Source organism: Erithacus rubecula (assembly GCF_903797595.1).
Source record: "Erithacus rubecula genome assembly, contig: SUPER_33_unloc_1, whole genome shotgun sequence".
Taxonomy (NCBI): Eukaryota; Metazoa; Chordata; class Aves; order Passeriformes; family Muscicapidae; genus Erithacus; species Erithacus rubecula.
Genome location: NW_027636168.1, coordinates 418536 through 436192, shown reverse-complemented (window position 1 = coordinate 436192; position 17657 = coordinate 418536). Strand labels below are relative to the sequence as shown.

Genomic DNA, 17657 nt, shown 5'->3' with positions numbered 1-17657 from the left:
CCAAACCCTTTTTGGGATCAGCCCCCCTGGATCAAATCCCCATTATCCCAACCCCAAACCCTTTTGAGGTCAGCCCCCCAGTCCCAGCCCGTTTTGGGGTCAGTCCCAGCCTGTTTTGGGGTCAGCCCCAGCCCGTTTTTGGGCTCATCCTCCAGCCCCAGCCCGTTTTGGGGTCAGCCCCAGCCCGTTTTTGGGGTCAGCCCCAGCCCGTTTTTGGGGTCAGCCCCAGCCCGTTTTGGGGTCAGCCCCAGCCCGTTTTTGGGGTCAGCCCCAGCCCGTTTTGGGGTCAGCCCCAGCCCGTTTTTGGGGTCATCCCCCAGCCCCAGCCCGTTTTTGGGCTCATCCCCCAGCCCCAGCCCGTTTTTGGGGTCAGTCCCAGCCCGTTTTTGGGGTCAGTCCCAGCCCGTTTTTGGGGTCAGCCCCAGCCCGTTTTGGGGTCAGCCCCAGCCCGTTTTGGGGTCAGTCCCAGCCCGTTTTTGGGGTCAGCCCCAGCCCGTTTTTGGGGTCCATCTCACCGAGTGCATCCTGTCCAGCACCGCGAATCGGTTCCGCGCCACCCACACGGCCGTGAGCCCCGAGGAGCGCTTCCCTTCGGGGGCTGGGGGCACAGGGGGGCACAGGGACCCCAAAAACACACAGGGGTGAGTGACAGGGGACCCCAAAATACACAGGGGACCCCAAACACACAGGGGAACCCCAAAACACACAGGGGTGAGTGACAGGGGACCCCAAAATCACACAGGGGTGAGTGACAGGGGACCCAAACACACAGGGGAACCCCAAAATACACAGGGGTGAGTGACAGGGGACCCCAAAAACACACAGGGGTGAGTGACAGGGGACCCAAACACACAGGGGAACCCCAAAATACACCAGGGAACCCCAAACACACAGGGGACCCCAAAACACACAGGGGTGAGTGACAGGGGACCCAAACACACAGGGGAACCCCAAAATACACCAGGGAACCCCAAACACACAGGGGACCCCAAAACACACAGGGGTGAGTGACAGGGAACCCCAAAATACACAGGGGAACCCCAAAATATACAGGGGAACCCCAAAATATACAGGGGTGAGTGACAGGGGACCCAAAACACACAGGGGAACCCCAAAATACACAGGGGAACCCCAAAATACACAGGGGTGAGTGACAGGGGACCCAAAACACACAGGGGAACCCCAAAATACACCAGGGAACCCCAAAATACACAGGGGTGAGTGACAGGGGACCCAAAACACACAGGGGAACCCCAAATACACACAGGGGACCCCAAAATACACAGGGGACCCCAAAAATACACACCAGAGAACCCAAAATACACCAGGGAACCCCCAAAGACACAGGGGAACCCCAAAATACAGACACGGGAACCCCCAAAGACACAGGGAACCCCAAAATACACAGGGGACCCCAAAATACACCAGGGAACCCCAAAACCATCAGGATAACACTGGGTCCTTTGGGATGGGATTTGAGGGTTTTTCCCAAAAAATGTGGGATTCAAGAAACATTTCCCCCCCAAAAAATCTGGGATTTGAGGGGGTTTTTTTTCCCCAAAATTCAGATTTTTGAGGTTTTTTCCCCCCAAATCTTTCCCTTCTCCCTCCTCTGCCAGTGGAATTTTCCTTTTTTCCGTTTTTTAATTTTATTTTTTGGGAGCTGCTGGTTTGAAATTCCAGCTGCTCCTCTGTCACAGGCAGGGATTTGATTGATTTTCCCAATATCCCAGCTGGACAAAACTTCCCCAAAAAAATACAATTATTTTTGTCTCATTTTGTCCCTGGAAAAATCCCCAAATCCATCATTTATCTCCCCCTGGCAGGGGGAGCAGCTGGAATTTAAAACCAGGAAAAAATAAAAAAAAAATATATTAAAAAAAGAGAATTTGGGAGTTTTTATCCCATTAAATCACAGCTTGGAATTGTAAATTCCTCCAAAAAAAAAGAAATAAATTTTTGTGGGGTTTGGCAGAGAAAAGAAAACAAAATAATTCCTGGAATTGTCATTTTTAAAAGGTTTTTTTATCCCAAAAATCCACCCCCAGCTCCATCAATTTTGGACAAAGCCAGGAAATCTCCAGCTGAGAGAGAAATTTGGGAAGGGAAAGGAGAATTCCTGATAAAATATGGATGGGGGTGGAAAAGTTTGAATTTTTCAAGGGAAAAGCTGCCAAAAATCTGGGGAAAAAAAAGATTTTTTGGTGGGGGGAAAAAGAAGATTTTTGGGAGAAAAAATGGGATTTTTTGGGGGGAAAAATGAAGATTTTTTTTGGGGGGGAAAAACCAGATTTTTGGGGGAAAAATTAGGATTTTTTTGGGGGGGAAAAAGAGATTTTTAAGGATAAATAAAGGGGGAAACTGGAGGGGGGTTGGGGATGGGAATTTGGGGGATTTTTGGGATTTTTGGGAACACTCACCATCAGGATTTTGGGAATCTGCATCCTTGGGAATGGTGTACAGGTCATAGGTGCTGTTCTCCAGGTTGCTGGCACGCTGGGGGATACAAAATTGGAGATTTTAGGGATTCTCCAAAAAAAAAAAATTAGGAATTTTAGAGATTCTTCTCAAAAAATCTGGGATTTGAGGGAATTTTTCCCCAAAAAAATGGAATTTAAGGGTTTTTTTTTCCCCAGAAAAATGAGGAATTGAAGGGATTTTCCCACCAAAAAAAAAAAAAAAATGTAATTCAGATGTTTTGCCCCTAAAATCAGGATTTTGGGGATTTTTGAGATTTAGGATTTGGGGATTTTAGGGCTTGAGGATTTTGGGATTTGGAGATTCAGGATTTGGGGATTTTAGGGTTTGGAGATTTTGGGATTTTGGGATTTTGAGATTTAGAATTTGGGGATTTGGGAATTTTGAGATTTAGAATTTGGGGATTTAGGATTTGGGATTTTAGGGTTTGGGGAATTTAGGGTTTGGGGATTTAGGGGTTTGAGGATTTTGGGGTTTGGGGATTTTGGGGTTTGGGGATTTTGAGATTTAGGATTTGGGGATTTTAGGGTTTGGGGTATTTAGAGTTTGAGGATTTTGGGGCTTGAGGATTTTGGGATTTGGAGATTTTGGGATTCTGGGATTTTGAGATTCATGATTTGGGGATTTAGGATTTTGGGGTTTGGGGATTTAGGATTTGGGGATTTTGGGATTTGGGGATTTTGGGGTTTGGGGATTTGGGGGTTTGAGGATTTAGGGGTTTGGGGATTTTGGAGTTTGGGAATTATGAGATTTAGGATTTGGGGATTTTATGGTTTAGGGATTTGGCGTTTGGGAATTTTGGGGTTTGAGGATTTTGGGATTCTGGGATTTTGAGATTTGGGGATTTTGGGGATTTTGGGATTTGGGATATTAGGATTTTAGAATTTAGGAACTCACAGTGCAGAGCAGCACAGCATTCTCAGCAGGGTTGTAGGACATGCTGAACACTGGGAACTTGGAACCACTGGGGAAAAAAATGGGAAAAATGAAAATTTGAGGATCTGGGGAGAATTGATGAGATTTATGGGATTGATGGGATAGGATGGGACTGGGATTTATGAGACTGGGATGGGATTTATGGGATGGGAGGGATGGATGGGATTGGGATGGATTTTATAGGATGGGATTGGTGGGATTGGGATTGATGGGATGCATAGGATGGGACTGGGATGGGATTTATAATATTTTTTAGGATTTATGTGATTGATGGGATTTCTGGGATTTATGGCACTGATGGGATATGACTTATGGGGTTTATGAGATTTCTGGGGTTTCTGGGATGGGACTCCTGGGGTTTCTGGGATGGGATTCCTGGTGTTTCTGGGATGGGATTCCTGGGGTTTCTGGGATGGGATTCCTGGGGTTTCTGGGATGGGATTCCTGGGGTTTCTGGGGTTCCTGGTGTTTCTGGGGTTTCTGGGATGGGATTTCTGGGGTTTCTGGGATGGGATTTATGGGGTTTCTGGGATGGGATTTCTGGAATGGGATTTCTGGGGTTGGTGGAATGGGATTTCTGGGGTTTCTGGGATGGGGTTTCTGGGATTTTTAGGGTTTCTGGGATGGGGTTTCTGGGATTTTTAGGGTTTCTGGGATGGGGTTTCTGGGATTTTTGGAGTTTATCCTGTGCCTGTGGAGCTGCATGACAGCCACATCCTGGGAGCTGCCACAGGAAGGATTGATGGGATTGGGATGGGATTGATGGGACTGACAGGGTATGATTTATGGGATTTCTGGGATAGGGTTTATGGGATTTCTGGGGTTTATGGGATGGAGTTTATCCCATGTCTGCAGAGCAGCATCACAGCCACATCCTGGGAGCTGCTGAAGTCAAGCTGCCACAGGAAGGATGGATGGGATGGGATAGGATTTATGGGGTTTATGTGGTTTATGGAATTTCTGGGATTTCTGGGGTTTCTGGGATGGGGTTTCTGGGGTTTATGGGATGGGGTTTATGGGATTTTTGGGGTTTATCCTGTGCCTGTGGAGCTGCATCACAGCCACATCCTGGGAGCTGCTGAAGTCGAGCAGCCGCAGGGAGGATGGATGGGATGGGATTGGGGTTTATGGGATTTCTGGGATGGGATTGGGGTTTATGGGATGGGATTTCTGGGGTTTCTGGGATGGGATTTATGGGGTTTATGGGGTTTCTAGGATGGAATTTATGGGGTTTCTGGGATGGGGTTTATCCCAGACCTGCGGAGCTGCATCACAGCCACGTCCCGGGAGCTGCTGAAGTCAAGCAGCTGCAGGGAGGATGGATGGGATGGGATTGGGGTTTATGGGGTTTCTGGGATGGGATTTCTGGGGTTTATGGGATTTCTAGGATGGGATTTCTGGGGTTTCTGGGATGGGGTTTATCCCAGACCTGCGGAGCTGCATCACAGCCACATCCTGGGAGCTGCTGAAGTCGAGCTGCCGCAGGAAGGATGGATGGGATGGGATTGGGGTTTCTGGGGTTTCTGGGGTTTCTGGGATGGGGTTTCTGGGGTTTCTGGGATGGGGTTTATCCCAGACCTGCGGAGCTGCATCACAGCCACGTCCCGGGAGCTGCTGAAGCTGAGCAGCCACAGGCAGGATGGATGGGATGGGATTGGGGTTTATGGGATTTCTGGGATGGGATTTCTGGGGTTTATGGGATTTCTGGGATGGGATTTCTGGGGTTTATGGGATGGGATTTCTGGGGTTTATGGGATTTCTGGGATGGGATTTCTGGGGTTTATGGGATGGGATTTCTGGGGTTTATGGGGTTTCTGGGATGGGGTTTCTGGGATGGGGTTTCTGGGATGGGATTTCTGGGGTTTCTGGGGTTTCTGGGATGGGGTTTATCCCAGACCTGCGGAGCTGCATCACAGCCACGTCCCGGGAGCTGCTGAAGTCGAGCTGCCGCAGGAAGGATGGATGGGATGGGATTGGGGTTTATGGGGTTTCTAGGATGGGATTTCTGGGGTTTATGGGGTTTCTGGGATGGGGTTTCTGGGATGGGGTTTATCCCAGACCTGCGGAGCTGCATCACAGCCACGTCCCGGGAGCTGCTGAAGTCGAGCTGCCGCAGGAAACGATCCTTGACATAGAACAGGGAATTCCCGTGCACGGCCAGCGCCGGCCGCTCCCGCTCCAGCTTGAACACCAGCATCCCTCCATCATGGCCTGGGAAAAACAGCTGGAATTACAGCTGGAATTATGGGATGGAATGGGCATTGAACACCAGCATCCCTCCATCATGGCCTGGGGAAAAACAGCTGGAATTACAGCTGGAATTATGGGATGGGAATGGGCATTGAACACCAGCATCCCTCCATCATGGCCTGGGGGAAAACAGCTGGAATTACAGCTGGAATTATGGGATGGGAATGGGCATTGAACACCAGCATCCCTCCATCATGGCCTGGGGGGAAAACATGGAAAAACAGCTGGAATTACAGCTGGAATTATGGGATGGGAATGGGCATTGAACACCAGCATCCCTCCATCGTGGCCTGGGGAAAAACATGGAAAAGCAGCTGGAATTATGGGATGGGAATGGGCATTGAACACCAGCATCCCTCCATCATGGCCTGGGGGGGAAAAACAGCTGGAATTACAGCTGGAATTATGGGATGGGAATGGGCATTGAACACCAGCATCCCTCCATCGTGGCCTGGGGAAAAACAGCTGGAATTACAGCTGGAATTATGGGATGGAATGGGCATTGAACACCAGCATCCCTCCATCATGGCCTGGGGAAAAACAGCTGGAATTACAGCTGGAATTATGGGATGGAATGGGGATTGAACACCAGCATCCCTCCATCATGGCCTGGGGGGCAAAAACATGGAAAAACATTGGGAATTACAGCTGGAATTCTGGGGTGGGAATGGGGATTGAACAGCAGTGTGCCACCATTGTGTCCTGAGAGGGAAAACATCCAGAATTCCAGGAAAACATTGGGAATTACACCAGGAATTCTGGGGAGAACAGTGAGAATAACAGCAGGAATTCTGGGGAGAATCAGCAGGAATTTGGGATGGCAATGACAGAAAGGAGTTCCTGGGGAAATCTGGGGGTTCCTGAGAGGATTTTGGGGTATCCCAGCTGGAATTGGGGGTTCCCAAGGGGATTTGGGGCTCCCCCATCTGTATTTTGGGGTTCCCCAGGGGATTTGGGGTCTCACCAGCAGCAAACAGGTTGAGGTTGGGATGTGCTGCCAGCACCCAGAACCGGTCGTGGTCGCGCCGGAACGTTTGGACTCCAGTGCTGGGGGTGGAAAAAAAAAAAGGGAATTTTGGGAATTTTGGGAATTCCCAAAGCTCATTCCCACCCCCTGGCACCCCCCTCACCGTTTGGACATGTCCCAGACACGGATGCTCTTGTCCTCAGAGTTGCTGAGGATCAGCTCCTGGCGCGGGTGGAACACGGCGCAGGAAACGTTGTTGTAGTGCCCACGGCAGGTGTCCACCTCCCAGGCCTTGGATTCTGGGAAAAATGGGGAAAAAATTATGGGATGGGGGAATACAGCAGGGGAATGGGGAGAAAAACAGAGAAAAATGGGGAGAAAGCACAAGGGAATGGGGAGAAAGCACAAGGAAATGGGAAAAAAATCTATTGGAGAAATGGAAAAACCAGCCTGGTGTGTGTTCATCTCCCAGGCCTTGGGCTCTGGGGAAAAATGGGGAAAATTGGGAAAAGCAGGAAAAAAACTCATGGGATGGGGAAACACAGCAAAGGAATGGGGAGAAAAACAGAGAAATGGGGAGAAAGCACAAGGAAATGGGGAGAAAGCACAAGGAAATGGGAAAAAATCTACTGGAGAAAAGGAGAAATCAGCCCAGCAAGTGTTCACCTCCCAAGCCTTGGATTCTGGGGAAAAATGGGAAAAAATCATGGGATGGGGAAAAACAGCAGCAGAATGAAAAGAGTGGGGAAAAAAAAAAAAAAAAAACAAACAGGGAAATGGAGAGAATTGGGGAGGAAAAGCAGGAAAATGGAAGGAATGGGGATAAAAACAGAAATGGGAATAAAAACGCCGAAAACAGAAGGAATGGAAGAGAAAATCTCCCACAATTGGGGAAAAAAGCAGGAAAAGGCTGGGAATGGGGGCTGATTCCCCTTTGCCCCATCCTGAGGGATTTTCCCCATTTTTTTCCCATGTTTGCTGTTTTTTCCTGTTTGCCTCTCACCGTTCATCCTCCAGATCTTCACCTGGCGATCGTCGGCGCCCGACACGATGAGAGGCATGGACGGGTGGAAAGCAGCCCAGTTCACACCCCGGTCATGGCCCTGGAAAAAACCCAGGGAATGTCACTGGGAATGGGGGAAATCCAGGGAATGTCACTGGGAATGGGGGTGGAAAGCAGCCCAGTTCACACCCCGGTCATGGCCCTGGAAAAAACCCAGGGAATGTCACTGGGAATGGGGGAAATCCAGGGAATGGGCACTGGGAATGGGCACTGGGAATGGGGGAAATCCAGGGAATGGGCACTGGGAATGGGGGGAAATCCAGGGAATGGGCACTGGGAATGGGCACTGGGAATGGGGGGAAATCCAGGGAATGGGCACTGGGAATGGGCACTGGGGATGGGCACTGGGGATGGGGGTGGAAGGCAGCCCAGTTCACACCCCGGTCATGGCCCTGGAAAAAACCCAGGGAATGTCACTGGGAATGGGGGAAATCCAGGGAATGTCACTGGGAATGGGCACTGGGAATGGGCACTGGGAATGGGCACTGGGAATGGGGGTGGAAGGCAGCCCAGTTCACACCCCGGTCATGGCCCTGGAAAAAACCCAGGGAATGTCACTGGGAATGGGGGAAATCCAGGGAATGGGCACTGGGAATGGGCACTGGGAATGAGGGGAAATCCAGGGAATTGTCACTGGGAATGGGCACTGGTATTGGGCACTGGGAATGGGCACTGGGAATGAGGGGAAATCCAGGGAATGGGCACTGGGAATGGACACTGGGAATGGGGAAAACCCCCGGGAATTATCACTGGGAATGTGGTGAAAAATCTAGGGAATGGTCACTGGGAATGGGGGAGGAAGGCTCAGTTCGCTCCCTGGTCATGGCCCTGGAATCTGGGGAATTTTCATTGGCAATGGGGGACAAAATCCAGGGAATTTTCACTGGGAATGGGGGGAACTGCAGGGAGCTGTGGCTGTGCACAGGTGTGGAACTCCCAGGGAATTTTGGGATCCTGGCACCTCCAGGACGTGCTTGACCACGGCGTCGGTGGTGCCGAACAGGTCGACGCCGGTGATGCCGCGCACGTCCGACTCCACGGCCCCGGGGGACAGGTTCTTCTTCCTCAGCCCTGGGAGCAGCAATTCCAGAGGGTTTCCCTCATTCCCTGGCATCAGATCCCAGATTCCCCTGGCAGATCCCAAATTCCCCCTGGCAGATCCCAAATTCCCCCTGGCAGATCCCAAAATTCCCCCCTGGATCCTCCTTTTCTACAGGATTCTCCATTCCCTTCTCCTGCGGCTCCAGCCCGGGATTTTCCAGCTCCACCTTTTGGGAACCACAAATCCCAAATTCCTGGGATTGGCAGAATTCCAAGGATCCACAGATCCCAAATCCCTGGGATTGGGACAGAATTCCAAGGATCCCAAAATCCCTGGGATTGGGAGAGAATTCCAAGAATCCCAAAAGTCCTGGGATTGGGAGAGAATTCCAAGAATCCCAAAAGTCCTGGGATTGGGAGAGAATCCCAAGAATCCCAAAATCCCTGGGATTGGGAGAGAATTCCAAGGATCCCAAAAGTCCTGGGATTGGGAAAGAATTCCAAGGATCCACAAATCCCAAATCCCTGGGATTGGGAGAGAATTCCAAGGATCCCAAAATCCCTGGGATTGGGAAAGAATTCAAAGGATCCACAAATCCCAAATTCCTGGGATTGGGAGAGAATTCCAAGAATCCCAAAATCCCTGGGATTGGGAGAGAATTCCAAGGATCCCAAAATCCCTGGGATTGGGAAAGAATTCCAAGGATCCACAAATCCCAAAATCCCTGGGATTGGGAGATAATTCAAAGGATCCAGAGAATCCCAAATTCCTGGGATTGGGAGATAATTCAAAGGATCCACAAATCCCAAATTCCTGGGATTGGGAGTGAATTCCAAGGATCCCAAAATCCCTGGGATTGGGAGAGAATCCCAAGAATCCCAAAATCCCTGGGATTGGGAGAGAATCCCAAGAATCCCAAATTCCTGGGATTGGGAGAATTCCAAGGATCCAAAAATCCCTGGGATTGGGAGAGAATCCCAAGATCCCTGGGATTGGGAGAGAATTCCAAGGATGCATGAATCCCAAATTCCTGGGATTGGGAGATAATTCAAAGGATCCACAAATCCCAAATTCCTGGGATTGGGAGAGAATTCCAAGGATCCACAAATCCCAAATTCCTGGGATTGGGAGAGAATTCCAAGCTCATCCAGTCCAAGCTGTGCCCAATCCCCACTTGGACATTCCAAGGAATTCCAGGAATTCCCTCCAGGGATGAGGATCCAACCCTCCCTGAGCCCCTTGAACACTTCCCAATCCTTTTTCATGGAAAATCATCCCAAAAATCCAACCCTGGCCCAGCTCGATGCTGTTTCCTCCTGCCCTGTCCCATTCCCTGGGATCAGATCCCAAATTTCCCCCTGCAGATCCCAAAATCCCCCTGATCCCCCTTTTCTCCAGGATTCTCCATTCCCTTCTCCTGCTGCTCCAGCCCCGTTCCCATCCTGGGATTTTTTGGGATCCCTCATCCTTTTCCCAGGATATCCCAGATTTTTCCATGGGATCTCACCAGATACATCCCACACCCATTCCATTTGATTTCCCAGATATTTTTTGGGATTTCTTACCAGAAATGTCCCACATCCATCTCACACCCATCCCTATGGATTTCCTATTCCCATTCTCAGTTTTTTTGGGAATTCCCACTGGATATATCCCATACCCTTTCCCATGGATTTCCCATTCCCATTCCCATTTTTTTGGAAATTCCCATTGGATATATCCTATTCCCATTCCCATCCCATTCCCATTCCCATTCCCATGGATTTCCCACTCCCATTCCCATTTTTTTGGGAATTCTCACTAGATATATCCCATACCCATTCTCATGGATTTCCCATTCCCATTCCCATTCCCATTTTTTTTTTTGGGAATTCTCACCAGAGATGTCCCACACCCTGACAGTCTGGTCCATCCCATTCCCAACTTTTCCCATTCCCATTCTCATTTTTTTTGGGAATTCTCACCAGAGATGTCCCACACCCTTTCCCATGGATTTCCCTTTCCCATTCCCATTTTTTTTTTGGGAATTCTCACCAGAGATGTCCCACACCCTTTCCCATGGATTTCCCTTTCCCATTCCCTCTTTTTTTTTTTGGGAATTCTCACCAGAGATGTCTCACACCCTTTCCCATGGATTTCCCTTTCCCATTCCCATTCCCATTCCCATTTTTTTTGGGAATTCTCACCAGAGATGTCTCACACCCTTTCCCATGGATTTCCCTTTCCCATTCCCATTCCCATTTTTTTTTTGGGAATTCTCACCAGAGATGTCCCACACCCTTTCCCATGGATTTCCCTTTCCCATTCCCATTTTATTTTTGGGAATTCTCACCAGAGATGTCCCACACCCTTTCCCATGGATTTCCCATTCCCATTCCCATTCCCATTCCCATTTTTTTTGGGAATTCTCACCAGAGATGTCCCACACCCTTTCCCATGGATTTCCCATTCCCTTTCCCATTCCCATTCCCATTCCCATTTTTTTTTTGGGAATTCTCACTGGATATATCCCATTCCCATTCCCAGGTTTTCCCATTCCCATTCCCATTTTTTTTGGGAATTCTCACCAGAGATGTCCCACACCCTTTCCCATGGATTTCCCTTTCCCATTCCCATTCCCATTCCCATTTTTTTTTTTTGGGAATTCTCACCAGAGATGTCCCACACCCTGACAGTCTGGTCCATCCCATTCCCAGGATTTCCCATTCCCATTTTTTTTTTGGGAATTCTCACCAGAGATGTCTCACACCCTTTCCCATGGATTTCCCATTCCCACTCCCATTCCCATTTTTTTGGGAATTCTCATTAGATATATCCCATACCCATTCTCATGGATTTTCCATTCCCATTCCCATTTCCATTCCCATTCCCATTTTTTTTTTGGGAATTCTCACCAGAGATGTCCCACACCCTTTCCCATGGATTTCCCTTTCCCATTCCCATTTTTTTTTGGGAATTCTCACCAGAGATGTCTCACACCCTTTCCCATGGATTTCCCATTCCCATTCCCTTTCCCATTCCCATTCCCATTCCCATTTTTTTTGGGAATTCTCACCAGAGATGTCCCACACCCTTTCCCATGGATTTCCCTTTCCCATTCCCATTTTTTTTGGGAATTCTCACCAGAGATGTCCCACACCCTTTCCCATTCCCATTCCCATTTTTTGGGAATTCTCACCAGAGATGTCTCACACCCTTTCCCATGGATTTCCCTTTCCCATTCCCAGGATTTCCCATTCCCATTTTTTTTTGGGAATTCTCACCAGAGATGTCCCACACCCTTTCCCATGGATTTCCCTTTCCCATTCCCATTTTTTTTTTGGGAATTCTCACCAGAGATGTCCCACACCCTTTCCCATTCCCATTCCCATTTTTTGGGAATTCTCACTGGATATATCCCATTCCCATTCCCAGGTTTTCCCATTCCCATTCCCATTTTTTTTGGGAATTCTCACCAGAGATGTCCCACACCCTTTCCCATGGATTTCCCTTTCCCATTCCCATTTTTTTTGGGAATTCTCACCAGAGATGTCCCACACTCTGACAGTCTGGTCCATCCCATTCCCAGGATTTCCCATTCCCATTTTTTTTGGGAATTCTCACCAGAGATGTCCCACACCCTTTCCCATGGATTTCCCATTCCCTTTCCCATTCCCATTCCCATTCCCATTTTTTTTTTGGGAATTCTCACCAGAGATGTCTCACACCCTTTCCCATGGATTTCCCTTTCCCATTCCCATTTTTTTTGGGAATTCTCACCAGAGATGTCCCACACCCTTTCCCATGGATTTCCCATTCCCTTTCCCATTCCCATTCCCATTCCCATTTTTTTTTGGGAATTCTCACCAGAGATGTCCCACACCCTTTCCCATGGATTTCCCTTTCCCATTCCCATTCCCATTTTTTTTTTGGGAATTCTCACCAGAGATGTCCCACACCCTTTCCCATGGATTTCCCTTTCCCATTCCCATTTTATTTTGGGAATTCTCACCAGAGATGTCCCACACCCTGACAGTCTGGTCCATCCCATTCCCAGGATTTCCCATTCCCATTTTTTTTTGGGAATTCTCACCAGAGATGTCCCACACCCTGACAGTCTGGTCCAGGCTGGCTGACACCACCAGGTCCTCAGCAGGGTGGAACTGGGCACACATCACGTAGTGGTTGTGTCCTGTCAGCACACTGAGCCAGGAAAAAATGGGAAAAACGGGATAAAAACTGGGAAAATGCTCCAGCAAAATCAGGAAAACATTCTAGCAAAACCTGGGAAAAATGGGATAAAAACTGGGAAAATATTCCAGAAAAAAACAGGGGAAAACAGGAAAAAACAGGGGGAAAAATGGGATAAAAACTGGGAAAATGCTCCAGCAAAATCAGGAAAACATTCTAGCAAAACCTGGGAAAAATGGGATAAAAACTGGGAAAATGCTCCAGCAAAATCAGGAAAACATTCTAGCAAAACCTGGAAAAATGGGATAAAAACTGGGGAAATGCTCCAGCAAAATCAGGAAAACATTCTAGCAAAACCTGGGAAAAATGGGATAATAATTGGGAAAATGCTCCAGCAAAATCAGGAAAACATTCTAGCAAAACCTGGGAAAAATGGGATAATAATTGGGAAAATGCTCCAGCAAAATCAGGAAAACATTCTAGCAAAACCTGGGAAAAATGGGATAAAAACTGGGAAAATATTCCAGAAAAAAACAGGGGAAAACAGGAAAAAACAGGGGGAAAAATGGGATAAAAACTGGGGAAATGCTCCAGCAAAATCAGGAAAACATTCTAGCAAAACCTGGGAAAATTGGGATAAAAACTGGGAAAATGCTCCAGCAAAATCAGGAAAACATTCTAGCAAAACCTTGGAAAAATGGGATAATAATTGGGAAAATGCTCCAGCAAAATCAGGAAAACATTCTAGCAAAACCTGGGAAAAATGGGATAAAAACTGGGAAAATATTCCAGAAAAAAACAGGGGAAAACAGGAAAAAACAGGGGGAAAAATGGGATAAAAACAGGGAAAATGCTCCAGCAAAATCAGGAAAACATTCTAGCAAAACCTGGGAAAATTGGGATAAAAACTGGGGAAATGCTCCAGCAAAATCAGGAAAACATTCTAGCAAAACCTGGGAAAAATGGGATAATAATTGGGAAAACGTTCCAGAAAAAACAGGGGGAAAAATGGGATAAAAACAGGGAAAAACCATGAAAATGTTCCAATAAAACTTGGGGGAAAATGAGAAATAAACAGGAAAAAAATGGGATAAAAACAGGATAAAAGTGGGGAGGATCCAGGATTTATCCCTAAAAATCCCAAATTAATCAGGACAGGGAATCCTGGAATGGTTTGGGATGGAAAAAATCCTAAAATAATCCCTAAAAATCCAATCCCAGGGATGGGGAATCCATGGAATTTTCTCCCCATGGTGGCAGGGAAGGGTTTATCCCAAAATCCTGGTGGAATTCCAGGGAAATTCCAGGGAAATTCCAGGACAATTCCAGGACAATTCCAAGGAAATTCCATGGGAATTCCAGGACAATTCCAGGACAATTCCAGGGAAACTCTAGGAAAATTCCAGGAAAATTCCAGGAAAATTCCATGGAAATTCCAGGGAAATTCCAGGACAATTCCAGGGAAATTCCAGGGAAACTCCAGGGAAACTCTAGGAAAATTCCAGGAAAATTCCAGGGAAATTCCAGGAAAATTCCAGGGAAATTCCAGGGAAATTCCAGGACAATTCCAGGGAAATTCCAGGGAAACTCTAGGAAAATTCCAGGAAAATTCCAGGAAAATTCCAGGAAAATTCCAGGACAATTCCAGGGAAATTCCAGGGAAATTCCAGGAAAATTCCAGGAAAATTCCAGGGAAATTCCAGGGAAATTCCAGGGAAATTCCAGGGAAATTCCATGGGAATTCCAGGGAAATTCCAGGGAAATTCCAGGGAAATTCCATGGGAATTCCAGGGAAATTCCAGGACAATTCCAGGAAAATTCCAGCACAATTCCAGGATAATTCTAGGGGAATTCCAGGAAAAATCCAGGACAATTCCAGGACATGTCCAGGAAAATTCCAGGAAAATTCCAGGACAATTCCAGGACATTTCCAGGACAATTTTAGGGAAATTCCAGGATAATTCCAGGGAAATTCCAGGATAATTCCAGGACAATTCCAGGGAAACTCTAGGAAAATTCCAGGACAATTCCAGGATAATTCCAGGACAATTCCAGGGAAACTCTAGGAAAATTCCAGGACAATTCCAGGACAATTCCAGGGAAATTCCAGGGCAATTCCAGGGAAATTCCAGGACAATTCCAGGGAAATTCCAGGACAATTTCAGGACAATTCCAAGGAAATTCCATGGGAATTCCAGGAAAATTCCAGGACAATTCCAGGAAAATTCCAGGGGAATTCCAGGAAAATTCCAGCACAATTCCAGGATAATTCTAGGGGAATTCCAGGAAAAATCCAGGACATTTCCAGGACATGTCCAGGAAAATTCCAGGAAAATTCCAGGACAATTCCAGGACATTTCCAGGACAATTTTAGGGAAATTCCAGGACATTTCCAGGACAATTTTAGGGAAATTCCAGGATAATTCCAGGACAATTCCAGGATAATTCCAGGACAATTCCAGGGAAATTCCAGGACATTTCCAGGACAATTTTAGGGAAATTCCAGGACATTTCCAGGACATTTCCAGGACAATTTTAGGGAAATTCCAGGACATTTCCAGGACATTTCCAGGGATCTCACCAGACACAGGTCCGGGACTGCCAGTTCCACACCCTGATGGTTTGGTCATCAGAAGCACTCAGGATCCAAGGATATTCCTGGAAAAAACACAAATAAAACCAAAAATAAAAATAAATTTAAACTATAACTGTGGCTGTAAGTTAAAATAAAAACCTGCATACAAATTAAAATGTAAATATAAATATAGAAGTAGATATTAAGTGTATCAATATATAAACATACAAATATAAAAATAAAAATATGAGAATGCAAATATTAAAAACTGGAATAGGGTGCAGGGAGAAATTCCCAATTTCTCAGAGAAGGGATCCTGGAGGATTCCCAGAAATGCAAAATTTCCATTAGAGAAGATTGCCAAAAAAAAAGAGAATTCCCAATAAATGACAAAATTTCCATGAAGAGATTCCTGGGAGAGGATTTTAATGGGATGATTCCCATTAAAAAAATTCCTAAGAATTGATTCCCATTAAAAAATTCCCAGAAATTGATTCCCATTAAATTAAAAAATTCCCATTGGAGATTCCCAGGAAAGAATTCCCAGAAAAGCAGAATTCCCATTAGAGGAGATTGCAAAAATTCACAATAAATGACAAAAATTCCATGAGGAGATTCCTGAGAAACAATTTTTATGGGAAAATACCCATTAAAAAATTCCTAAGAATTGATTCCCATTGAAGATTCCCATTAAAAAATTCCCAGGAATTGATTCCCATAAATAGAAATTCCCAAAATTCCAGTGGAAATTCCCAAATTCTCACATGGTGGAAGAAGGTTGTCCTGATGTAATCCAGGTGTCCCAGCAGAGTGAAGAGGCAACGCCTCAGTTTGTAATTCCAAACCTAAAAATTCCACAAATCCCAAAATTAATTTGGGAATTCCATGTTGGGAATTCCACCTCCACTGCAGAATCACAAAATTCCCATTTTTTCCCCCCATTTATTCCCAAATTTCCCTTTTATTTTCCCACCTTAACCACATTTTCCACCCCAGATTTCCCCCCTCACATATCCCAATTCCCAAATTTTATTCCCACAAAATCCCAACCTGAAAAACCTCCAACTCCAAAAACAGAGAACCAAACCAAAATTCTTATTTTTTATCCCAACAATTTCCCCATTTTTCCCAAATTTCCCCTCAATTTTCCCACTTTAACCCCATTTCCCATCCCAGATTTCCCCCTCAATCCCAATTCCCAGATTTTACTCCCACAAAATCCCAACCTGGAAAATCTCCAGTTCCAAAAACAAGAAATCAACCCAAATTTCCTATTTTTTATCCCAAGAATTTCCCCATTTTTCCTCTCAATTTTCCCACTTTAACCCCATTTCCACCCCAGATTTCCCCCTCAATCCCAATTCCCAGATTTTACTCCCACAAAATCCCAACCTGGAAAACCTCCAGCTCCAAAAACAGGGAATCAAAATTCCCACTTTTCCCCCCAGAATTTTCCTTTTTATCCCACGAATTTTCCCATTTTTTCCCACTTTAACCCCATTTCCACCCCAGATTTCCCCCTCAATCCCAATTCCCAGATTTTATCCCCACAGATCCCGAGCTGGGCTCACCCCAGGCTGGGATTTTTGGGGGATTTTGGGGTATTTTGGGCATTTCCCACCTTGATTTTGTAGTCGTCCCCCCCCCGACACGAAGAGCGGCTGCTGCTTGTGGAAATCGATCCCTCGGACAGGCCCTGCAAGAATTCCCAAAAAACCCTCAGCAAATCCCAAATTCTGGGCAAATCCCAACAAATCAGGATATTGGGAGTGATTCCTGGGGTTTTTTTAGGTTTTTTTCTCCTTTGTTTTTGCTGGTTTTGGTCCGTGGGAAGTTTAAAATAATCAGGGATTGCCCCAAATGTTGAGCCCAAATCTGGGTTTTTTTTTATGGGATCAGGGATTCCCAAAATTCCACCTGGATTCTGGGTTTTTCCCAGATCCCAAAAATTCTCCTTGGAAGAGAGGGAAGTTTTGGGAATCCATCCCAAAAAATCTCTGGAGTCCATCCCAAAAAATCCCAGGAATTTATCCCAAAAATCCTCAGAACCCATCCCAAAAATCCTCGTAATTGATCCCAAAAATCCCCAGAATCCATCCCAAAAAATCTCTGGAATCCATCCCAAAAAATCCCTGGAATCCTTCTCAAAGAAATCCATGGAATCCATCCCAAAAAT

At 46.6% G+C, this 17657-nt stretch overlaps 1 protein-coding gene across 4 annotated transcripts in view; it reads right to left on the bottom strand.

Annotated features, from left to right (window-relative positions):
• The window catches only part of COPA (COPI coat complex subunit alpha), a 38701-nt gene extending 21522 nt beyond the window's left edge, over positions 1-17179 (bottom strand). The window contains exons 1-12 of one of the 4 annotated variants that reach the window (XM_079329625.1): positions 17103-17179; positions 16246-16326; positions 15488-15564; positions 12809-12918; positions 8656-8765; positions 7635-7734; positions 6795-6930; positions 6629-6711; positions 5475-5625; positions 3376-3442; positions 2421-2496; positions 516-598 (exon numbers count right to left, since the gene is read on the bottom strand). In XM_079329625.1, the coding sequence (XP_079185751.1) occupies positions 516-598; positions 2421-2496; positions 3376-3442; positions 5475-5625; positions 6629-6711; positions 6795-6930; positions 7635-7734; positions 8656-8765; positions 12809-12890 (888 nt within the window). In that variant the 5' untranslated portion in view covers positions 12891-12918; positions 15488-15564; positions 16246-16326; positions 17103-17179. Of the gene's footprint in view, positions 1-515; positions 599-2420; positions 2497-3375; positions 3443-4671; positions 4711-4843; positions 4898-5311; positions 5381-5474; positions 5626-6628; positions 6712-6794; positions 6931-7634; positions 7735-8655; positions 8766-12808; positions 12919-15487; positions 15565-16245; positions 16327-17102 lie in introns of those variants that run through there. The other 3 variants (XM_079329626.1, XM_079329628.1, XM_079329627.1) reach the window with 3 other exon arrangements.
• Positions 17180-17657: the final 478 nt, after the last annotated feature.